Here is a 25,125-nt window from a genome sequence, read left to right as displayed (position 1 = left end):
CATCTGGAATCTGAAGATTTACCCTTTCTATGCCAGAGCACCAGTTATTCTTGGCGCAATGTATAGATTAATGCAATAGTTAATTTTACCTTTTAAAAACGTGGCCCAAATTTGCCCTCCAGTCTCTCTGCCCTTCATGCCCATGTCATCACAGACTTCTTTTTTCAAAGCCCTGGGAGGAACGGGCATTACTCATTCCATATGGCTCTCTCCTGGGAGGGTAGGGACTCATCTCTCCTGTTACTGCCAAGACTCTGAAACCCGCCACAGGGCTGGCAGAGAGCAGGAGTTTTGCATTCGGGGTGAGGAAGTTGGAAAGAGAGAGGTATTTTTTGCCTCTGAGTCCCAGATGAAGAAATTGACTGCTCAGAGGAATCAAGGCACTTCCCAGAGTAACAAAAAGCAGCACAGTTGTGAAGGAATGTGTTGCCTTCAGAGCGGAGTCCATGGGGTCTCAAACTCAGATGCCTACAGGGCCAAAGGCAACAGAGTGCCAAATGAAAGGAACACAGAGAAGGTGCAAAGATAAGTGGCACGAGACCATCAGGGCTGGAGGTTATCTGGAGAGGACGAGACTGTGGTCACCTGTGCATCATGTGTCCCATCTACAGGGTACACACTGCCCTGGACAAGCCTCATTGGTCCTTTATTTAGAATGTGGGCCCCACGTGGCCAGAGATTCTACTTTTTAATGTCAGGAATCTGGATTTTTATGTGAATTCTCCTAATCTTAAAACTTTGGCATCCACTTTAAATTAAAAAAAAAAAAATGCTATGTGGGCAACTTTTTGTTAGTATAAAGTAACCCTTAGGTGACCAAATTGTTATTTCCGTTAGATACATACAAATGAGTGTGAATTCTGAAACACATATGCTTCCAAATGGTATTTAGGTCTAGAACAAAGGTATCCTCACTCACACAGCCTACCATGTGACTGGGGCTCCCCCTGGAGTTGTGCAGTGCCCAACCTGTCCAACTGTACTAGGCAGCCCTGATACTTAACTCTTAAAATTGTCACCCTCCCCACAGTCCAACTCAACAGAAATGCCAACCCCCACCTCTCCTCCACCTGTTCAACTATCCGGACCATGAGAAAAAGCTTTTCACCTGTCTTGGGCACAAGAACTATACAGCAGGGCCGTCGAGGAGGAGATCTAGCCATCATGACCAGATTTGCTCTGTCCTCTAGGGTGGTGAAATTCCGTCGCACAGGCGAGAGTGCAAGGTCAGAGGACGACACGGCTTCGGGAGAGCATGAGGTCCAGATTGAAGGGGTCCGTGCAGGCCTAGAGGCCGTCGAGCTGGATGATGGGGCAGCTGTGCCCAAGGAATTTGCCAATCCCACCGACGGTGAGGGGACCCTGCAGTTGGGGCATCAGCCCAGGCCACTGTCAGGGGCTCTGAGGTGCCAGGGCTGCCTCTCCAGGTGGTACGCTCAGGGGGGTCTTGTGAAGGGGCAGGTAGGGGGGCCTGGAGGACCCAGAGGTGACACTGAAAGGATGGGCTGGACCTACATGGCTTTCTTCAGCAGGCAAGATTACATCACAATCCCTGACAGTCAATATCATTGACTAACACTTGGCTGAGCATGGCAGCCACAGTGATGGTGGTGATGGTGATGAGATGATGAGGATGGTGATGAGATGATGAGGGTGGTGATGGTGGTGGTGGTGACTGTGAAGGTGACAGCAGTGATTAGAGCAGCGGACACAGGCTGAGCGTCTGCTCTGTGCCAGGCACTGTTCTAAGCACTTTACACACATTACCCATTTAATCTGCACAGCAGTTCCAACTGGAACTCTTACGACGATCCTCATTTTGCAGGAGAGGACACGGAAGCACAGAAAGGTTAAGTATCTTGCCCAGGGTCACACAGCTAGAACTTAGCCAAGCTGGATTTACACCCAGGAAATCTGGCCTCAGAGCCCACATTCCTACCCGTGACCCTGTGCTCCCTCTGAATACAGATGGTCAAACAAGAGACTTGAGGCTGGTGCTAGGGGACCTGGTCTCCCCTCACCACCTGATGGTGCTGGCGGATGAAAACATTCCATACATTCCTGAAAGGCCCCAGATTCCCAACAGGAGAGAGGATTAATGGCTTGAGCCCAAGCCTGTTGTTGGCAGATCTAAGGAGGCAATGACTGGGAGGGAGAGGAGGCACAGGTTAGAAGCAGTGGCTTCAGACTCAGGCTGATCTGGGCTCCATTCCCAGATCTACAGTGTGCCAGGTGCACTGACACTGGGCAAGTCCATGTCCTCCTCTGTAAAATGGGGCTGAGACTGAGCCTTAACTAGTAGTTGTGACAGGGACTAAACCAGATAGTGTACATCAAGCTCTTAGGGCAGTGCCTAACACACAGTGAGCACTCAGTAAATACACCATTATGTTATCATGATCACTGTTCTCATTATTGGTCATGTTATAGGACTCACTCTGCTCTCTCCTCAGTCTTTTTACTGAAGGAAACCAGCCCCTGCTGGCGTGATAAACACCAGCTCATAGTTCTGGAGAAAATTATGATTGATGTAAGAGGCCCAGGACTGAAATTCCAATAACATGACGACTCCCAGGAGGGCCTGATGAGATCCTCAAAGGCCTCCCATAGGAAAGCCACCCAGGATGCTCCTTTAGGATTTGTGTTTTTTTAGTTAACTTTTTATTTTGGAATATTGTAAATGTACAGAAAAGTTGCAAATATAGCACAGAGAGTTCTCATATACTCTTTTTTTCTTTTTCAAAATCTTTTTTTTGTTGTTATTTTTTCATATACTCTTCATGCAGCTTCCTCTAAAGTTAACATCTAACCTAACCGTGCCACACTTGTCAAAACTAAGAAATTAATGCTGGTGCAGTACTGTCCAGTAAACTCCAGACTTTATTCAAATGTCACCAATTTTCCCAGCAGTGCTGTTACCAGAACCAGTCCAGTCCACCACATTGTTTTTAGTCTTTTCAGTCTTTCTCCAAACACTTATGAGCTTCTAAATTATATCCTTATTTTTTTTTCTGAGCACACAAATAACGTGTTTATTTGGAAAGCTTTCAGACATGACTGAAATGTACAGAAACGTGAGTGCTGACAGATGATCCTGTCAACAGTTTGTGGACATTTAATCTTACTTCCTCTGGTTGATCTTCCTTTGTTTTCTAAAAATTAACAGTATGTTGTATGCGTCTTTCTATATCTGCACATTTTTTAACAGATGGGTTGTATTTCATAAGGTAGATATGTAAACATTCATATATAATATATAAAATAATTTTACCAGTTCCCTGTTGATAGACGTTCTGGGTTGTCCAATTTTTCCTTTTGTAGAAACAAGGTTGCATTGGACTTTGCAGCAAGATATACCTTCACATTTGCTGGAAGGTTTCTCTAGGATAAATTCTAGAAGGAGTATGCACTGTCTTTAAAGAGCTTGGCCAGGGATCCCCCAGACCTCCCCCAACACTAGGACAACTGCAGAATGCTCTGACTTCTTCCTCCACCTCCCCCTTCTTCTTCCCAGATACTTTCATGGTGGAAGATGCGGTGGAAGCCATTGGTTTTGGAAAATTTCAGTGGAAGCTGTCTGTTCTCACCGGCTTGGCTTGGGCAAGTATCTCTGGGGACAGTGACCTCACCTTCAGTCTCCAAGGAACACCCATGCTGCTCAACTGGGTTTCCATGGTCTACAAGGAAGGACACAATTCCCTCTGCAGAGAGCCTTTGCTTGAATCGGCAAAGTTTAGGTTGAGTGACCCTGGGTGATTATGAAGATCTGAGGCTGGGGGGATTTGGGTGTGGTTGACAATTGCCATTCAGGAGAATTTGACGCTTCTGGTTAATTAAGTGGTTCTCAACTCTTTGAGGTTCAGGGTTACTATAAGATTCTGATGTCCTCTCTGAGGCTCACCCTAGAAAAACATGCACAGATCAAAATGTGCCTTCTGCTTCAAGGGGCTTGTGATCCCCTTGTCAAACTCCCCTAATCTACTATAGCAAATAATGCATCTAGACCATTCATACAATTGAAATTGATTTTTGTGAATAGTGCAAGACTGCGATTTAACTACGTATTTTTCCAAACAGTCATCAATTTCCCCACATCATTTTCCCCACTAATTCACAACGCCGTCTTTATCATCCACTGCGTTTCCATGGCCACATGGGTTTCCTTCTGGACTCTCATTTCTGTCCCATTACTCTGTCTGTTTAACCTTGTAAAGGTACCACTTTGTTTAATTACTGGGGCTTCCTAGTCTGCTTTAACATATTAAAAGGTCGCACTTATTAACTATACCGACAATTCTACATGAAAAATGACCAAAGAGAAACTAGTTTTCAATTGAACCATAAGAGAAAAAGATCACTGTTTCTCTACCTCTATGAAAATTTTTTTTGATTTTTGAAATATGATATCTTCCTACTTCATTCGGGGAGCGCCCCTAATTTTATTCAAACACAGAAAAACACACACACGCAAAGAATGTTGAACGTCTAGTTGTCAATTCCTGCATGGCACCACACTGTTTTAACTACTGGAGCTTTCAGTGTGTTTTTTTAAATTTATTTATTGCATTTTTGGCCGCTCTGAGGTGGCAGGCGGGATCGGCATGCGGGATCTTAGTTCCCCACCCTGGTCAAATCCGCGCCCCCTGCATTGCAAGGGCGAAGTCTTAACCACTGGACCGCCAGGGATGTCCCAACTTTTGATGTGAGATAGGGCACTCAGCAGAAGGTAGAAGAGGGATTTTCTATACACTCACTTGGGGTCATGGACTGGGTGAGGGGCCAGCGGTCCCCGGCACTGGGCAGCACCCTGGCCTCATGATGTTCGTTTGCTCCCTGCAGATGGCCGACGCCATGGAGATGATGATTTTGAGCATCCTTGCACCACAGCTGCACTGCGAGTGGCGGCTCCCCAGCTGGCAGGTGGCATTGCTGACCTCGGTAGGCAGCCCAGCAGCTCTCTCCTGTTGTGTACTTTTCTGGTCCCCCAGAGGGTTCTGTAGGATGTCCCTCTCCTCTGCTGCTGCCAAGGGCTCAACAGAAAAGAATTAAGCCCTGAATGGAAACACCGTGACCTCATCTTCCCTTCTCCCTTCTCCATCTCATGTATCCTGGCAGGTTTGCAGTCAACTCTAACCCCACCTGGGGATTCCAACTACCTGGAAGTCCCAGATATCCTGCTCAATTCCTGGGAACTTGGAACCCACCTGATCGTATCACGTAAACCTTATAAGCCTCGCTCTTTTAAAAAGGAGATGCCAATTCCTCCCATATGAGGGTGACTTGAGGATTGGAAAACAACACTGTACATGTTCAGTAAATTATAGGAGCTGGTGCTGCCTGGAACTAAGGCTTGGAGGAACATGAGGTAGAACCCTTAATTTTTTTCAGAGGTACTTCAACAGCAGTCTTCTAAAAGGGAAAGGAATGGCCAGGCTGGATAAGAGGGTAATAATAATTATACTCACAAAAGCTAATATTTATTGAGCATTTTACAGTGTAAACAGCTTTATATATACTGTATACAACGTATGTGCAATGTACATTGTGCTCTTTAATCCTCACAAGCCTATTAAAGCCTCTTTAATCCTCACAAGCCTATCTATGAGGTAGGTGCTATTAGGAGCTGAGGAAGATGAGCACAGAGAGGTTAAGTCACTTACAAAAGGTCACACAGCCTACCCAGTGGCAGAGTCATTGCTGATTAGGAAGGCCTCCCAGAATGCTGTTTTTCTATGGACAACTGTTCTGGAATGGCCTGAGTGCCTTTGGCCTTTGGCAACAAGGCCTGGTCTGATATTAACAATAAGGAGCTTCATAAACACATGCATCTGGATTTTTGTGGTTTAGTTACCTCGAGATGTGTGACCCTGAATGAGGCACTTTCTGGCTCTATTCCATCATCTGCAAAATGGGGGTGATAACGCCTGTTTGTCTCTGACTCGTCAACAAAATCCCTAGAGTGCCTCGCACACGGTAGAGGTGGGGTAAATGATACTTCTTTCTTATATTTCTCTTTCTGACTAATACCTCCTAAGGAATAATCACAGGTCTATGTTTTTGTGCTGTGGGACCTTTATAATCCCTTGCCATTGGTTCCTACAAGCACTTATATGCCAGCCTCTGTGCGAAGGGTTTTCCATGCTTTACCTCTTTAACCCTCTCAACCTATGAAAGAGGTGCTCTTAATACTTTTCCCATTTCTACAGTTAAGAACACTAAGGCTCAGAGAGGTGCTATGACTTGCCCAAGCTCACACAGCCTATCAGAGGCAGAGGCAGGACTGAAATCAAGGCCAAGCAGACTCAGAGCCCCTGCCCCCAGCTTACTGCCCTGGACCACTTTCCTATGGCATCAGGTTTGGACTTATGGGCTAGTAAAGCAATGAAGTTCTGTGGCCAAGTTTTCTGCGGAAAAGTTAGGGCACTGCAGGAGCTGCTTCAACTGCATGAAGTACGTAAGAAGGATGAGACTGGCCATCATTGTCACAGGCAATACTGTGTGAGATTACTGTAAGTACTGTGATATATAGCCAGTGCTCTGAGGTACCTAGGTCTCCCTTTGGAGAGTGAGAGTGGGGGAAAGCGTGTGTTTACAGGGGTGTTTAACTCTTTCGGGATGTAAGTGTATCACTTAGCACATGACTAAGGCCTCACTAAGGCCCCAAGACAGTGATCATCAAACACTTTTGCTCTAGCTAATTTAGAAAAGAATTGTGTAAAAACTATGCAGCCCCCAGGACTCTCACAAGTTTTAAAATTGACATTAAAACTTTAAAATTATAGTTGCAGGTTATATAATTTCTGGTGTATTGAAATATTAAAAATTTAAATAAAATTTTAGTATCACTCTTTCTAATGTGTCCAATGGAATTGAAATATTTGTGTGCTACACATCGTCACCTGTGTAAAAATAACATGAATAAGGTCCTCAGAAGAATTTGGAAATTTGCCTTGTTTTCTTCTCGAACTGGTATTTTCATTCCATTTCTCCATATAATTTTATCTTAATGTAATGTTTTACTGTGCTTGAAAGTACTTCATTTGTCAGTCTATCATAATTTCTTGTGGCATTTTAAATTATTGTTTTTAATTTTCTGAGATCATGAGGCTTCTAAGTATTAAAATTTTTCTCCTGCAGTAAGTTATCCCGATAAATTTTAGTAATAAACAACAGATCAAAACAACAAGATATAATTAATCTTGGTAAATAATTGCTAAACGTAAGTCACTTTTATCAGGGATGCCCCTCACCATGAGGGCTGTGGAGTGGTTTCCAATTATATCACGTATTCTTTTAATAAATTTATTTATTTATTTAGGTCTTTTGTTGTTGCACATGGGCTTTCTCTAGTTGCAGAGAGGAGGGGATACTCTTCTTTGCAGTGCATGGGCTTCTCATTGCAGTGGCTTCTCCTGTTGCAGAGCACGGGCTCTAGGCTCATGGGCTTCAGTAGTTGCAGCATGTGGCTTAGTAATTGTGGTACACGAGTTAGTTGCTCTGCAGCATGTGGGATCTTCCCAGCCCAGGGACTGAACCCGTGTGCCCTGCATTGGCAGGCGGATTCTTAACCACTACACCACCAGGGAAGTCCCTGTCACGCATTCTTGAATCATGACATTGCTAAAATAGGACAGGGTTCAGCCTCAATGCTACGCCTATTTTTCGTTGTTATTGAATGGATACGAATATGAAAGGCTTTGTTCACGTATGAAAACTTTGGGGGAAAGGAACTGAAGGAGTTTCGTAATAACTCAATAAACTAATGCCACTTGATTTTTTTCAACAACTTCCAAGTTTCATGCTGAAGAGCACACAGCAGTCGTTTATGAAAAATTATTTTTAGTGATCTAATTTGCTGACAGCTTGATTAGGCTCTCCTGCACTTTGGTTAAAAATAATAAAGTGGAATTGGAATCAAGATGACTTGCAAAAAGATTTGTAACTGTGTCATATGTGTCCTTTTAGAGGCATCCTGGAAGTTTTAACCTCAAAGCAATGCACTGTGAGGTGCATTGGGAGGATGTGGAAGGGAGAAGTGGGGGAGGGGTGGTTGAGACAAGGAGCAGGGAACTGGTGACACTCCTAACCTGTTCTCAGGAAAGAGTCTCTATGGAAGTTGAGGACTTGGAAATTAATTCCTTTAACATTATCCAAATCTTCTTCTCCCTTGGAACGCCTCCGTGTAGCCAGTTTGGAGTCTGATCCTCTAGGACATGCCTGGAGGAACGCTTTGGGGTTCAGACCACACTAGGCAGTGCTGTTCCCATCTTTGGACCTCAGTAGTTGCCTTATCTGTAAAATGGGGATAATAATAGCACCCATTCCATAGGGTTGCTGTGAGCATTAGGTTAGACGTATGTGAAAAGCATTCAGTGTGGTGTCTGACACTTGGTGAGGGCTTCGGAAAGGACAGAAGAGTGAAGAAAGCTAGTGAACAGTGAAGTGATAGATCAGTGAAGAAACCTAGTCAGCCTGCCTGGGTTTCAGATCTGTCTCTACCCTCTCCTCCTTTGGGATAAGAGCAGGTTTCCTAAACCCTTCTAAGCCTCAAGCTACCCATCTATAAAGTGGGTATGAGCATTCATATCTCATCAGCGCTGATCAAGGATTAACAGCAGAACCAGGACTTTGCTGAGTACACAATGAGCGCTCAATGGGTGCTTTCTCTTGCTAATGGATTACTGCTCCCATCCTAACCCCGTCTCCTATTTTCATATCTTCCAGACTCTACCTTGCAACCTTTAACATTTTCTTAGCCATAAGACATTTCTTGGGTTGGGTGGGAAGTTGGTAAAAGACTAGCTCTGCAGCCATGCAGCCTGACTCCAGCCCCGGCTGCATCACTTACACCTGTGTGACCCTGTCCATGTGACCTCCCGTCGCTGAGTCTCAGTTCCCTCATCTGTGAAATGGGGATAATAATAGCACCTGCCCCATAGGACTGTTGTGAGGCTTAAACAGTAACATGAAGCACATAGACTAGTGTTTGCACCTTAACAAGATCTCAGTAAAGGTTGGTTCATTTTTATTACTAGAGTGTGATGTCACAGGTTCAATTTGGTGTCCCCTTTCTCCGCAATGCTCCGTGTCACTGTCTAACAGAAACTGTCTTTGCTCCCACAGGTGGTCTTTGTCGGCATGATGTCCAGTTCTACCCTCTGGGGAAACATCTCAGACCAGTATGGCAGGAAAACAGTAAGGCGACTTCTCCTAAGCTCCTGTCCTCTGGGTTATCTCCATGATGACGTTGACAAAGTAGCAAAACTTGTGCTGGCCGAGCATTTGGTGGGGGTCTAATTCGGAGCTATGTTGAAGGGCAAAGAAAAGACATTGCTCTGAGGCTGCAGACTCTTTATTTTTTTTGTTTTTTGTTTTGTTGGCTTAGTTGCTCTGTGGCATGTGGGATCTTCCTGGAGCAGGGATCAAACCTGTGTCCCCTGCATTGGCAGGCGGATTCTTAACCACTGCACCACCGAGGAAGCCCGCTGCAGACTCTTTAAATCACACATTCCTAGTGGGGCCCAAGCATGTGCATTTCAGAATATAGAAGATGCTGGTGGTACCCACCCCCGTCCCCTTGGTGCTCAACCTCTCTGTGCCTCAGTTTCCTCATCTGTACATGGGCTAATAATAGTCTTCCCCATAGGGCTGTTGTGGGGAATAAATGAGCCTTGTACAGAAAGCTCTTGGCACAGAGGAAGTATTTCTCAATTTCTATTATCCTTCCTATTATTCGCCAAGCTCACGGTGCCAGTGAATGGGAAGGCCGGCGTTAAAATGCAGGTGTATCTGGCTCCAGAGTTTACGTCCTTCACCCTGACCTTGGCTGCTGGGATACATCACTGAACGATTCCCCAGCATTCAGTTGATCGGTTGAACATTCATCCCAAATAGATGAAGGCTGGAGTGGGGCTTGCTGCCTGTAGAGGTTTCCTCCAGCTCTTCCAAGCAACTTGCTAAGTCCCACATCCAACATAAAACTGGCGTGACCAGAGAGAGCGTCCCCAGATTGTAGAACCTCCTCCTCCCCAGCATGGAATTCTAGCCCAGCCTTGTGGAGGATGGATCCGGCTCTAAATATAAAGCTTCCCCAGATCTCCTCCAGGACCAGCGGGCAAGCTAGACAGCTGGCGAGCCTTGGCAAGCTCCGAGAACCTCCTGTTAGCTCCTTGATCTGCCGTGGCCCAGCTGGGAGGTTTCGGTGAGGGCGTCCGCTGCTTGACTTTGCAGGAGAATCACATATGGAGTTAGGACTCGGTGGACCATTTTGATTCCTACAGAAGTTTCTACAGCCCGGGGACTTGTGGCAGCCACGGAAAGGAAGGGCGACTGTGGGGTGTGACCTTATGGGGATGGAGATGAATGCATCTGGGTTCATACTGTAGCGCCCCCTGTCAAGCGAGATAACCTTGGGCAAGCTGCTTTACCTCTCTGAGCCTCAGTTTTCCCATCTGCAAAATAGGATTGACAACAGTAGGCGCTCAAAGGATTGTTGGGAGGATTAAATAAGAAAATGTATGTAATACATTTAGAACAGTATTCACTGATGCATGGTTAGCCCGTGATCAATGGTAACTACTATTGGTTGGGACTAAAAGAAAAAAAATATAGAATGTGATCAGGTCATCATCTAGTTCAAAGGCTATAGGACCGTGTTATCATCTAACAAGGAAAAGGAAGTGGCTGGCAGGCACTAGGCCTCTCTTTTCAATATTTTGAAGATGCTCGGGTCTCCTTGCCCTGTGAATATTTTCATTGTACTTGAGCATGACTGGAGGGTATCAGGGAGCTTGAGTCAGACAGCCCTGCAGGCGACTGAGTGATGCTCACGGCACTGAAATCAGCACACTCCTTTGGGGTTGCAGGCCTGGCATCCAAGTGGCAGCAAGACTTTCCCCTTCTTAGATCAGGAGCTTGAAGTCCTTCCAGGCTACGGGTTGCAAACAGGTGGGCTGTGAGCCAAATGTGGCCCCCAGATGTGTTTAATTTATCCCACGCAATGCTTTAAAGAATTTTGAATCAGTTGCCTCCATTTCAAAACTGACCTATTTTGCATAAAAATAAAAAGTTGTGGGTTTTGGGACAGCTGGGTTACCTGGCAGCTGGGGACCCACTCTCCGTGATGGTGACTTTTGGCTGGAGCTGAGGCTGGCAAAGCAAGGCAAGTTCTCTTTCATTCACCCAGGCCTACCTATCCTCGCTGCATTACACCTGCATCGTGCATGTATGTTCTCTGCCAGAGGTAATGGGGAGCCATCAAAGGTGCTGGAGGAAGAGAGTGGCTCATTCAATGTACAGCTGTAGGGGCTGGAAATCCTGGCTCCTTTTGACTCTGCTGATGTGAAACAAATCGCTCAACTCATTTGGCCCTTAATGTGCTGATTTGTAAAGTGGACGTAAAAATAACCTCGTGCCGCAGGCCACTGTGAGGATCCTGTGTAATGATGGGCAGCGACTTAAAAAACGCAAATGAAAGTTCCATGACGTCAGAGCCTCTGGCTGTCATGTGGCCTGCCCTAGGCTAGGACAAAGCCAAGTGCTTAGCAAACAGTAGGCTGTCAATACATGCAGAGTGAATGGATGGATGAATGAATAATGTATATTAGTACCTCAACTGCCAGGCACACAACAGGTACTCGATACATGTACAGTGAACAGATGAGTGAGTGAAAGAATGATACATTTCAGTACCTCTAGGGCTAGGCACACAGCAGGTGCTCAATACCTGTGTACTGAGTGAATGAATAATATATATCAGTATCTCTAAGTGTCTGGCATTCTGCAGGCACTCAATACATGCTTATTGTTGAATGAATAACTGAATAAGCAAATTAATGAATATATGATGTCTACACATCTATCTCTGGAGCCTGGTATACAGAGGATGCTTAATAAATATGGAAGGAAGAAAGGAAAGGAGGGAGGGAGGGAGGGAGGGGTAACAATCTACAAGGCAGAACAGATGTTGGGCCAAACGACAAGTGTAGTGAATGAGAAGCCCAAAGGACATTTCTGCAGAGTTCCCGGGCTGTGCTTGGATGGGGCTTGCTGGTGGTGCCCGTGCCTTTGCAATAGCTATGACAGTACTTCCAAATGGTGGCTGAGTCCTCATTTTCTGGGCAGCTGGAAAACCCTAGCATCAGCGGGCAAATGCAGAGCCAGCTGCACTCTGCTGTGACCCGACAGGACAGATCAGCCTGCTTGTCTTTGCTGCCTGGCATGGGGCACCCGGTGACCTCACTGGGATAACACAGCTGCCAGGCAGCCCCGGGAGGGAGGCTTAGCTCCCATGGGCCAGTCTGGGCGCCGTCCTCTTTCTCCTGCTCTGTTTTCCTTCTGTTATTTTCTTTTCCCTGCTGCTAATGATGTCTTGTTTCTGATTCAAGACTCGTTGGGTTCCAAGGAAGAAAATCTCTATTTAAGCCAAAAGAAAGGAATCAAGTATATGTGTGGCAGGTACCAATATCATAGCCCTGGGTTTAGGGGAACACAAAGGTGGTTTTATTATTAATTATTATTAATTATTGTTATTTATTATTACAACAGATCCAGATCTTCCTAGACTTTAATAATTCCTGCTCCACCTGTTCTCTTATGTACTTAATACCTTTCTTTAATAATGAACATGTTTTTCTTTAAAAAAGAAATCCTTAAATGCATGTTTTTTGAAAAGGAAATGATGGAGAGTCTTAAATGGGAAATCAATGGCAATTGCTGTAAGTAGGAGATATCTGCAAAAATAAATACAAGGAAAACAATGTTATAAAATTCTAGCTGGTATGGTTGCCCCACTGCCCTGTCTGTTAGAGAGTAGCAGGAGTTTAAAAAGGTGTTAAAGACAGACCAACATCACATGGGTACTTCCTCTTGGACATAATCAGAAGAGTGAAAATGAAAATGAACAGGAAATCACATTTTTGCAAGGTGATGCAAAGTTATTTAAAACATTCACTCCACCACCTAAAATCGTTTTCCAAAATACCTGAAATCATCTGGTAGACCTCCACATTTCCTCTCTAGTCCCTTTTAATTCATTTCCATTTTAAAGCTAAAATTAGTATGTCTCACACTTTCTCCCTGAAGCATGGAGGGAGGGTGGGGAGCGGACGGCGGGAAGAAGGGTGAACTCAATCCTGGAGATCTAGGAAGGGCGCTGCAGAGGGCAGTCTGCCCAGACTTCATGTGACAGGTCTAAAATTCACGTGAAATTTGCATTCTACTTCATAATACGTTTGGTGTCGGTTGTATTATAAAAAGTCTATTTTAAATTACATTCACTCAATTTTTTCTCGGCGTCTAAGAGTAACTAACATGCCAGGAATGTATAGGTACCAGGTTTGTCCTGCAGTATTGTGCTCCTAGGTGGTTCTCAACCCCATCAAATACAATGTCTTTTTTTTTTTAATTTTGGCTGTGCCCCGTGGCTTGCGGGATCTTAGTTCCCTGACCAGGAATCAAACCTGGGCCATGGCAGTGAAAGCACTGGGTCCTAACCACTGAACCTCCAGGGAATTCTCTACCATGTCACCTTTATTTTTAAAAAATTATAAAATTTTTAATAATACTCTTAATAATCCAGAAATAATTTCAAAGATAAAAGAAACAAGCCACTTACACAGTTTTTAAAAAAGTCAGTTATAATACCCTATGACACAAGGGAGAAAATTTTTAAAGGAGATAATTAATAAATGTATTTCCAACATGCAAATATTCGTACACAGTTCTGCCTAGATCCTAAAAGGAAGTAGTTAATATTTGCCCCAATTATAAATGTTTGGATTAAATGAAATTTTGTTGATGCTTTTTCTTCATATCCAATGTTTTGAAATAAGATTCAGATCAATCTATTCATAGATACACAGAGACGCCCTATGAATGCAGACGGATGCTGAAGTGTTTGCTCAGTCTCTCAGATATCACGTGCAATGTTGCCATGGGCAACACAGTTTTCTGAAATGATGAACGATTTTGTAATATTCCGGATGAGACAAAGTGTATCTTCCTTTGATTTACTGAGAAGTTGCATTCCTGAAAAATTATGTGACCCACCTTCCAAAATCCTGTTTGTATGTAAACTAGAGGGAAGATCTGGGTGCAGATAATCATAAACAGTTATCAGCTACACTGTGGTCTGGTGGGAAGTTTGACTAGGGACTCCTCACGTCTCTGGGTCCTGTCTATTAAATGCCAATCATTGGGACAACTAAGAAAGCCCCACAATTTTCCCACACTCACACACAGAGAACCCCTAGCAGCCCTTTGGCTGTGTGGATTACCCTTTACCGTGACCCTATTGGTGACTTTGAACATGTGCAGGGGGCATGTGACCTGGAGATGCTGAGAAGCCCTGTGACTGGTTGTTTTCCTTCTCCACAGGGGCTGAAGATCAGCGTGTTCTGGACCCTGTACTACGGCATCCTCAGTGCTTTCGCGCCCGTGTACAGCTGGATCCTGGTGCTCCGGGGCCTGGTGGGCTTCGGGATCGGAGGGGTCCCCCAGTCGTAAGTAAAGACCCAGCTCTGGGCACCCAGCCAGGCAGCCAGTCAACTATGTTCATGGCCTTGGAAGGATGCAAAGACGGTACATACACTAGGGTTTCTGGTACCCAGGGGCTCTGTTGGAGCCAGAGATTAATGGCATCATTGTCAGTATTGTAATGATTAAGAACAACGAAGGAGGACGATGGCTGGAAGGTCGTAGATGTGAAATAATAATCAAAGTAATAGATCCAGCATTGATTGGATATTTCTCTTTGACAGAGCACAGCAGCCCCAGAAGGTGTGTGGGGGTGTCAAATGAGTGCAATCTCCCTTTTACAGCTGAGAAAACAGACTCAGTGGGTGAAATCATTTGCTCAAGTCACGCAGGGTGCAGGTGGAACTAAGAACCTGAGTTTGTCTGCCTATAACATCTGTGCTCTTAACCACCCTGTATGCTGTCTCTTACCCTCTTCTAACCTAACCGCGGGGCAGGGGATGGGGCTATTTATCTATAAGTTGTGTGTTATTTTGTTGTTGCTGTTGCTAAGACACTGAGAGTAGTCAGAGTTGTAGGAAGAAGTCACTGTCTCCTGGGAGACTGGGGGATCCTGAAGCAGAGCTTGGCAGGTGGTGGCAGGTGGGCCAAATCTGACCTGCCGACTGGGTCTCTACATCAAGTTTTATTGGAACACAGCCACACCGTACATTTACGTATTATCTATGTCTGTTTTTGTGCTCCAGCAACAGAGTTGAGTAGTCTCAGTAGAGACTCTGTGGCCTGCAAACCTGAAATATTTACTACCCAGCCCTTTATAGAAAACGTGTGTTGAGGAATTCCCTGGCGGTCCAGTGGTTATGACTCCGGGCTCTCACTGCCGAGGAGGGCCTGGGTTTGATCCCTGGTCGGGGAACTGAGATCCTGCAAACGGCAGCGTGGCCAAAAAAAAAAAAAGGATGTTGACTGCACTCTAAAGGATGATGATTACTAGCCAATACTTAGTGTTTATTAAGGGGCAGGTGCTGTTCTAAACAGTTTGCCCAAATTGGGCAGTGTATCACCTGGGTACCCGAATAAATAACAGTATCCCTACCACCCCCTGATACTCAGGGTCAATTTCTTGAACGGAATGATGACTCTCTTTCTTGTCTGCTCAATTCTTTTTTTTTTTTTAATAAATTTATTTTATTTATTTTTATTGGCTGTGTTGGGTCTTCGTTGCTGCACACGGGCTTTCTCTAGTTGCGGTGAGCAGGGGCTACTCTTTGTTGTGGCTCACGGGCTCTAAAGCGCAGGTTCAATAATTGCGGCGCTCAGGCTTAGTTGCTCCGCGGCATGTGGCATCTTCCTGGAGCAGGGATCGAACCCGTGTCCCCTGCATTGGCAGGCGGATTCTTACCCACTGTGCCACCTAGGAAGCCCTTGTCTGCTCATTTCTTGACACAAGGAACCCAAAGTTACTGGGTGGTAACTCTTGCCTAAAGTCTAATGGGATTCTTGCTGTGTCCTCTGGTGGAAGCATGCTCTCTCTGGAAACGAGGACCTCTAGACCCACAGAGCCTAGAAGATGCAGGATGGGGAAAGTACCAATCCCCCCAAGACGGTCGCTGGTAATGATGGCAGTGAAGCCCGCTCCTGCTCCAACTCTTTGATTTCTAGAACCATGTCTTCCTTCTACATAACATCATGTAATAATCATTGTTTTAAAGGTATATTGTGTCCTGGAAGACAGTGCCCTGTCCTCACAGGGCATCATCTCCAAGCCGACACCTCCACAGCACCTACAAAAGGCTGCTCCATCACTCAGGCCAGAAGCTTCAGGGTGGCATGTTATGTGAAAGGATCAGTGGATTCCATGGTCATATAGCCTCTGCTGCATCTCCTTTGTTATACGTTGGCTCCCTTGGTCCCATGCACTGCGGGAACCTGTGTGAATGGGTCAAATACTTGAAAAGCCCTCCGATAATAGCGCCACCTGAGACCCTGTGGGCAGGAAAGGCAAACCAATACCCAGAATATGTGCCAGTTCCAGTCAAGAGGAATCGCTGCTCCTTCCAAAATGGAAGATGTCCAATGTAAATAACTTGCCACCAAGTGACATGGGGTGGTTCTATCCTGGGGGCTCCATGTTGGTCTCTGTTGCTGGGAGACTGGCTTTTTTTGGCAGCAGAAATGGCAAGATTGGCTCTGGTGGGTGAAGATTGGGGTGTGGTACCACTGCAGCCCCTGCTGTCCGAGGGTCAACAGCTCAGTGATTGATTTCTTGAGCCTTTGGAGTGTTACGGTTGGGAGAATCTGGGAGTGTTGATCTGGAAGAATGTTAATGCCAAAGCAGGGTGCTTAGATCATGGGCTCCGAAATAGCCTACCTTGGCTCTGTCACATAATTGCTGTGCATCCTTAGGCAAGTCATTAAGCCTTTCTACACCTCAGTTTCCTCATCTCTAAAATGGGGATAATAGCATCCTGACCCCAAGGGTCACTTAGAGTATTAAATGGCAATGCAAATGTTCAATGTGAAGTGCCCAGGATGGTGCCTGGCAAGGCACTCAATAAATGTTAGCATCCCGTCTGCTGAAAGCTTTGGTAAGAGACTCAGGCATCACTGAGATGGACGATGGGCTTGGTGTGTAATAATGGAAACAGTAATTGTGGAAGAAAAGAGATGTGGCCACAGGGACTTAACACAGGGCCAAAACCAGACTCTGTCTGCTAGTTAGAGGCTTTCAGTTCAACTCAGTCTTTCCCTCCCTTTTTCATTATTGATCCTCCAGGGCTGTGCAGAGTAGGTATTTGACAGGGACTCCTGGATCTGCAATGGGCTTAAAAACCACTGGAGCTTAAAGCAGAGGCCATTAAGCTAAATCCACTAGTCTGGGCTGGCAGGGGCTTGTGGCCAATCTGTTCCACTTCTGGCCCAACTCCAGGAATTCCTGCAGTTACAGCCACTGCCCCATTCAGGAGCTGTTCATTGACTAGGGGACCATTTTCCCCTCGTGGCTGGAAGGAATGAGCTCACAGAGGTACACATTAAAGCCCTTTCCCAGGGATGCTCAGGGAGATGGCAGCAGAACCAGCCTGCAGACAGCCCCCTGGATTTTCTTTCCATAGGAGGAAAGGGAAAGGAACCAGGGATTCAGAATGTCCACAGTGATTCTTGATCAAGATGGTACCATGAGAAACGCCCTTTTCTACATCCTCTTCTTTTGCATTTTCTGGAAGTGACATAAAAGGTATAAGAAATAAATCTTGAACAGTGCTGGAAAGCAGGAAAAGTGCTATCAGTGGAACAGAAATTTTGAGGAACATCCAGAAGATTGTAAGTAGATGGGATTCCAATGGCAGAGTAACTAGAGGAGAGAAAAAAAAACCACTCCCTAAAACTGCAAAGGGAAGAGATCTTCAGGCAGAGAGGTAAGGACCCCAGGGGAGTAAAATTAAAGACACAAAGCAGGGCTTCCTAGGTGGCGCAGTGGTTAAGAATCCGCCTGCCAATGCAGAGGTCATGGGTTCGATCCCAGCTCTAGGAAGATCCCACATGCCACGGAGCAACTAAGCCTGTGTGCCAAAAAAAAATAAAATAAAATAAAATAAATAAAGACACAAAGCAGCTGGGAGGGCTTTTACCCCCTTGCTCGATGTCCTAAGGGTTCTGAGCTTGGCTACCTGCTCCCTTCCCCCACACCCAAAAAGTCATGCCTCCCCATTTAGCTGTCATTTACTTAATGCTGCTATAGCCCTTCTGTCTGTTTTTTGATCTAACTACATTCCAGGCACATGACCGTTTTAAACTAACAAACTAAGAAATAGATATGATTAGCCTCCATTTTACAGGTAAGAAAACTGAGGCTTTAAAACAGTAACATGTATAAGGTCACACGGTTAGTAAAGGGAGGGCAAATAAAAATCATGAACAAAATTACAGAAGAGAGACTTCCCTGGCAGTCCAGTGGTTAAGACTCCGCGCTTCTAATGCAGGGGGCATGAGTTTGATCCCTGGTCGGGAACTAAGATCCTGCATGCCTCGTGGCAGGCCCCCCCAAAAAAAGAAAACCACAGAAGAAATATTTAGTCCCGCAAGAGATTCACTGGTTCCCCAGCACTTTCAGGCCAGCTATTTACATAAAAATAATCACATCTTAATTATGGAAAGCTCTTATCTATTTACAAAAATGGCTCCCCTAAGTTCATTATTTGGAAACATTTAGTAGAGGATATTTTTGTGTAATTAAATGTAACGGAGGGTTCCCGTTCATTTAGAAGGACTTTACCCAGTTGTGCCACCTCTCAGAACCAAGCGAGTAAGATTTTGCTATATAATTTTTAAAAGCTCAGCAATCAGAAGTCCTTAAAATGTAGTCAAATTTTTAGTATAAATACAAATTATAGTATTAAAGTTTTTTTCATTGAAAAATGTTTTCCTTCCGGTTTTATTGACATGGAATTGATGTATAACACTGTGTAAGTTTAAGGTGTAGAGCATGACCTATATCTCGCCAATGATTAACATAGTAAGTTTAGCTAACATTCATCAGTTCATACAGATGTTGTACTGCTAATAAGGAGCCCATCCCTCTGCCCTAAGTTTTGCCTTTCTAACTCCTTCTCTCCCTTTATGTCTTCTTTCTTTTCTTGCTTCCCCCAAAGTAGGTGTTCACCTTGGTCCTTGGGGATACCAAGAGCAATAACATCAGTAGTGAAGTTGATAATAATAATGTCAGGAGAGTGCTTACCAGGTGCTGGGCCCATGCTAAGCTCTCTCTTCACACTACCTCTTCTTGTCCATTGCACAACCCTACTATCCCCATTTTACAGGTGAGAAAACAGGTTCAGAGATCCTGAGGGATTTGCTTCAGGTCAGATGGTTATTAAGTGGAATGTAGAGTTACCTTTTGCTTTGTAACAAAGGACCCCAACACTTATGGCTTAAAATGATAGCTATTTAACTCATGATTCTGCAGTTTGGTCTTTTGGTTGTTCTGGTCTCTGCAGGGCTTACTCTTGTGTCTTTTGTCAGCTGGTGAGTTGCGTGGGGACCGGCCAGGCTAGCATGGCCACAGCTGACTCATCTCTGCTCCATAAGCCTCTCTCCCGCCTTCCCCTTTGGTAACCATCAGTTTCTTTTCTATGTCTCTGGGTCTATTTCTGTTTTGTATGTAAGTTCATTTGCATCTTTTTTTTTTAGAATCCACATATAAGCGATATCATATGATACTTGTCTTTGTCTGACTTACTTCACTTAGTATGATCATCTCTAGGTCCATCCATGTTGCTGCAAATGGCATTATTTCATTCTTTTCTATGGCTGAGTAATATCCTATTGTATAAATAGATCACATCTTCTTTATCCATTCCTCTGTCGATGGACATTTAGGTTGCTTCCATATCCTGGCTATTTGTGAATAGTGCTGCAATGAACATTGAGATATACGTATCGTTTCGAATTATGGTTTTCTCCAGATATATGCCCAGGAGTGGTATTGTAGGATCACATGGTAGCTCTCTTTTTATTTTTTTGAGGAACCTCCATGCTGTTCTCCATAGCGGCTGTACCAATTTACATTCCCATAAGAAGGAAGACACTTTAATCCAAGCAAAAGAATTAAATGTAACTTTACCGTTACAAACAACACATTTTTGTTTTAGAAACTTTAGAAAGTGCAAATAGGCACCAAAAAATAATGATCACCTCTGGTTGCACATACTGCCTCACAAAAAACGAAGACAGGTTGGCACCAGTGCAGATAGTTTATTATGTCCAGTAGAGGGTGCTGTGTATTTCAGCAGAAACTCCGCTTACCTATGAGATGGAAGCCTGCCTTACCTGGCATCCTACAAGTGAGTGTTTTAGCTGCTCTTAAAGATGAATATCCCAGGTAGCTGCCCACCTGTTCCACCTTGAGACCTGCCTCAGATGTTTCTTCAGATTGGTGTCCAGAATGAGCTTGCTCACAAATCTGTCCTTGACACTGCTCTTTCCCCCAAAGACCAAGTAGAAATGCCAGATGGAGATCACAGGTCATTTCTTTCCAAGCGTGTGATCCAAATGGCAAATGTCTAATTGCCAAGTGCTGTAAATGCGATTATTTGCAGTGGGGATTTATTTACGCCCATATCAGCTGCTTCTTGGCGTTGCTAATTTCATTGCCCATTCTTTGAGTCTTCAGTGTGATTGTAATAATCTCCATACTTTGGATGAAGCTCAAACTACTTTTTCATAATGAACTTCTATTAAAAAAATGGCCAGACATGGGGCACAACAATTACAGGAAAAGATGTGCCTTGTGTCATAGGCTGCAAAAACAAGAAATTGAAAACAATCGAGGTATTAATTAATAGGGTCGCGGCCGTTAAAAAATAATCTGGTAGATCTACATAGATGACTATGGGAGGATTTCCAAACTCTCTCATCAGGAGCAGATACTGACACAGAAATTCAAGAGCAAGGAGTTTCCTCTGGGTGACACTGCAGCACATTCTCCAAATTGTCCCATTTGAGGGATGAGGGAACTGTCATTTGTTGAGAGCTGCTCCTGGAAAGTTTCAATTCCTTGGTGCTTCTGATCTGCCGCAGGGGTTGGCAAAGCAAGCTTTAATGACCAGAGAGAGCACCCAGGGAAGAGATGCAGGTGCTGGCAACTGGAATTTGGACTGGCATAACGGGGAGTGGTAAGAGTCGGGGCATTTGCGTAGGTGGAGCACTGGCAGTACTCTGCCTGTGTGAGAAGGAAGGGAGGGAGGAAGGAAAAAAGGAGGGAAGAAAGGAGAAGGGAAGGGAAGAAAAAAGAAAGGTACCACATTACTTACATTTATTATTATTATTATATAATTAATTCCAGCGTATATTCCCCACACTCTACATTCTATGCCCTTGACTCATTTATTTTGCAGCTGGAAGTTTGTACCTCTTCATGTCTGTCACCTAGTTCTCTGGCAACCACCCATCTGTTCTCTGTATCTACGACTCTGTTTCTGTCTTGTTATGTTTGTTCGTTTTGTTTTTTAGATTCCACGTGTAAGTGAAATCATGCAGCAGTTGTCTTTCTCTCTCTGATTTATTTCCTTTAGCATAATACCCTTTATATACACTATATATATATATATGCCACATCTTCTTTACCCATTTATCTGTCGATGGACACTTAGGTTGCTTCCATGTCTCGGCTATTGTAAATAATGCTGCAATGAACATAGGGGTGCATATATCTTTCGAATTAGTGTTTTCATTTTCTTCAGATGAATACTCAGCTGGATCATATGATACTTGTATTTTTAATTTTTGGAGGCACCTCCATACTGTGTCCCATAGTGGCTGCACCAATTTACATTCCCACCAACTGTGCAAGAGGGTTCCTTTTTCTCTACATCCTCATCGATGCTTGTTGTTTGCTGTCTTTTTGATGATGGCCATTCTGACAGGTGTGAGGTGATAGCTCATTGTGGTTTTGATTTGCATTTTCCTGATGATTTGTGATGCTGAACATCTTTTCTTGTGCCTGTTGCCATCTGTTATGTCTTCTTTGGAAAAATACCTCTTCAGTTTTAAATTTACATCTTCATTTACATAGAAAAGGGGCTGGAAGGTTGCTTAGCAAACTGCTATTAGTCCTGGCTTTGGGAAAGGGGAATGCAAGCAGGGATAAGGAGGAAGAGGAAGATTCATCTTATACTCTGTATTCTTGCATATTGCTAAATTATTTACGAGAATGCATTCACGGACTACTTCTGGGCCTAAACAAAAGACTGCATGCTATAAGTTCATTATAAAAACAAATCCTTGACATCTAAGGAGAGGATTAGCTTTGCCCTTAGAATATGCTACTGCACATTTTTTCATGGTTAGTAATTTGACTTTAATTTAGTGGGAAAAATATAAACATGCTTCTCATTTTATTATTACTGATTTTTAAAAACAATGGAAGCAAGCCATTTGGAGAATAGGATAAAATTTCAAAGTCATTCATGGGAATCACTGTAGTCTTTTACAACCACTGCAATTGGTCTCCATTCTCAGAGCTGAGTTAATGAAATTCCTAAGGGTTTTTGTTGAGAGAGGCACTTGTAGGAATGTAAATTGGAACAACTTTTTGGAGAACCACTTTGGTGATGTATATCAAAAGCCTTAAAATATGTGTACCCTTTGACTCAAATTCTATTACAGGAATCTATCCTAAGGAAACCACATGCAAACAAAGATTTAAGATCAAAGATGCTTACGGAAGTATTGTTTATAATTGTGAAACCACCCAAATAGGGAAATAAACGATGGGCTGCATAACATAGACAGACCTGGGTTAAAATTTTGTCTCTTCTACTTAATAACTTACTAGCTATGAGATCCTGGTCAAATAACAGCTTATCTGACACAGATATAAAGATGAAAATAGGGATTATAGATACACACAATGAGAATTATAATTACCTACCCCATTGATTTGCAATGTTTATTGAGTGAGATAATTCATGTAAAGTATCTAGAAGAATGTTTGGCACATAGTAGGTCTTCAGTAAAAGGTAGCTATTATGAAGGAAAATATGGTTTGTGAATATGATGGAATATATGTGTATAAAAGGATTTAAAATGGCATGGAAATACTATTTAAAATTCAATAAAAATACGGTCCAAAATTCTTGAATATAATCTCAGAGGGGGTTCAAACAGAGAGACAGAGAGAGATCAAGAAAAGAGAGTAAGAAAGAGAAAGACAGGGCTTCCCAGGTTGCACAGTGGTTAAGAATCCGCCTGCCAATGCAGAGGTCACGGGTTCAATCCCAGCTCCAGGAAGATCCCACATGCCACGGAGCAACTAAGCCCATGTGCCAAAAAAAAAGAAAGAGAAAGACAGAACACCAAAACAGAGAGAGGAGATTTACTAAGACACTTACCCTGTGAAGTAAGACTGGATGACATTGAATTTCTTCACACTTTTCTCTAAATAGAGTATATCTGAACTTCTAAAGCCCTAGCCTTTCCTCTGAGGCTCCTGAGAATTCTTCCTTCTCTGGACAGGGGCATCTTTTATCATAACCCTGCAGAGGACTTTTACCAGTGGTAGAACTATTTCTGCATCTTAATGGTATTGCTGAAGCCAACGTTTAAAAAGTTAGATGCTTTGCAGGGAAAGGTGTCATGGGTTGGGTTCCATAGAAGCAGACAGGCAGAGATTTTTGTACAGGTAATTTTTTCAGGGGATGCTCTCAGTAGGAGCCTGTAAAAGAGTGAAAGAGGCAAGAAAGGTTTAGGGAAGGGGACTTCCCTGGCCGGCCAGTGGTTAAGATTCCACGCTTTCACTGCAGGGGGCACGGATTCGATCCCTGGTCAGGGAACTAGGATCCTACATACTGTGTGGTACTCCCTGCCACCTCCCTGAAAAAAATAAAAAAAAAAAAAAGGTGAAGGGAAGAAATTAAGCAAGGATATGGTTTCAGGTGACATCTAAACCCACCCTGATCCCACAGGGAGCTCTGGGTTGTTCATTTTTTCATAGGGTCTGTCCCACCTTGAGGCAAGGAATGAGCCTTTTGTACCCAACACTAGTCTTCAGCCTTCCCTGGAGAGAAAGGGCATCGCTCCCAGATATCTCTGGGGTGAGGCAACTCCAATTACTCAAAAGCAATCCTAAAAGAGGGTTGCAGGTTTGAGCTGTTAGAAGCAGCAGTTGGTAGGTGGGCACTGTGATCTAGTAAAGGGATCCCAGGAGATCTAGATGCACCATCTGCCTCAAAAGGGTTAATGGAAATAAGCCTCCCTCTACCCCACCTCCCTTATGAGGAGCCAAGAGAGTAAGTAACATGTCCCTGGTATAAGGCACTGGGAAGAGCTTAGCATCATTTCTGTGTGGTTCTTGCCAAGAAGACATGGGCTGAGTCTGGTTATAAGGAGACATCAGATGGACCTGGGATGAGGGCCATCCTACAAAATAGTCTTACTCCAAGACTACTCAGGACTTGAGTGACAGGGAAAATCTAAGGAACGGTTCTAGACTGAAGTTGCCCATCATCCACCACTCTTTTTCCACCTAGATTCACTGGGTTGTGGGAAATGTTCAATGACAGTACTTACTAAATTTGAGACTCATATAGGTGGGAGTTGGTTAAAAATGCTGATGCCAGGACCCCAGTCCTGAGAGTCTGTTTTCTGAAGGTTTTCTGGGGTGGGCCCTGGGGATCTGCAGATTTAGCCATCATTTGCAGAAATCTTGATGTAAGTGGTCCACAGACCACTCTTGGAGGAATGTTGGCTGAGAAATTCAGAAAACTGTAGCAATCTTCTCACTGAGTCCTGACCTTAACCCCCTTTCTGTCTTTTGCTTTCCCAGGGTAACACTGTATGCTGAGTTCCTTCCCATGAAAGCCAGAGCTAAGTGTATTCTGCTGATTGAGGTAAGGAGGATGCTCTGGGATTCTGGAGAATACTTGGTCTCTGAGCAGGAGATTCCCAGGTGTCTTGAGCCATAGGACAAGGAAAGGGGAGTTTAAGACAAATATAACAGACTCAGTATGCAAGGATTTAAGTGGATCAGTTATGTTGATTTCAACATGGTTGTTTTGCAATCTGGATAAATTCTTCCACTGACAAGAAAATTCAGTCTACCATCCCTGAAAAAAAAAATGGTGGCAGGCAGGTAGCATGTCTTCTTGAATTAGA

General features: G+C 44.1%; 1 protein-coding gene across 1 annotated transcript in view; it reads left to right on the top strand.

Moving 5' to 3' along the window:
- SVOP (SV2 related protein) overlaps window positions 1-25,125 on the top strand; it is a 65,215-nt gene that overhangs the window by 20,650 nt on the left and 19,440 nt on the right. The window contains exons 2-7 of the mRNA XM_057746207.1: window positions 1,191-1,351; window positions 3,515-3,600; window positions 4,840-4,938; window positions 9,124-9,195; window positions 14,377-14,501; window positions 24,797-24,860. Of these exons, the coding sequence (XP_057602190.1) occupies window positions 1,191-1,351; window positions 3,515-3,600; window positions 4,840-4,938; window positions 9,124-9,195; window positions 14,377-14,501; window positions 24,797-24,860 (607 nt within the window). The remainder of the gene's footprint in view (window positions 1-1,190; window positions 1,352-3,514; window positions 3,601-4,839; window positions 4,939-9,123; window positions 9,196-14,376; window positions 14,502-24,796; window positions 24,861-25,125) is intronic.

The sequence above is a fragment of the Hippopotamus amphibius genome, chromosome 8 (assembly GCF_030028045.1).
Source record: "Hippopotamus amphibius kiboko isolate mHipAmp2 chromosome 8, mHipAmp2.hap2, whole genome shotgun sequence".
NCBI classification, from domain to species: domain Eukaryota; kingdom Metazoa; phylum Chordata; class Mammalia; order Artiodactyla; family Hippopotamidae; genus Hippopotamus; species Hippopotamus amphibius.
The sequence above is the reverse complement of the archived record's forward strand: the minus strand, read 5'-3'. Positions and strand labels throughout refer to the sequence as shown.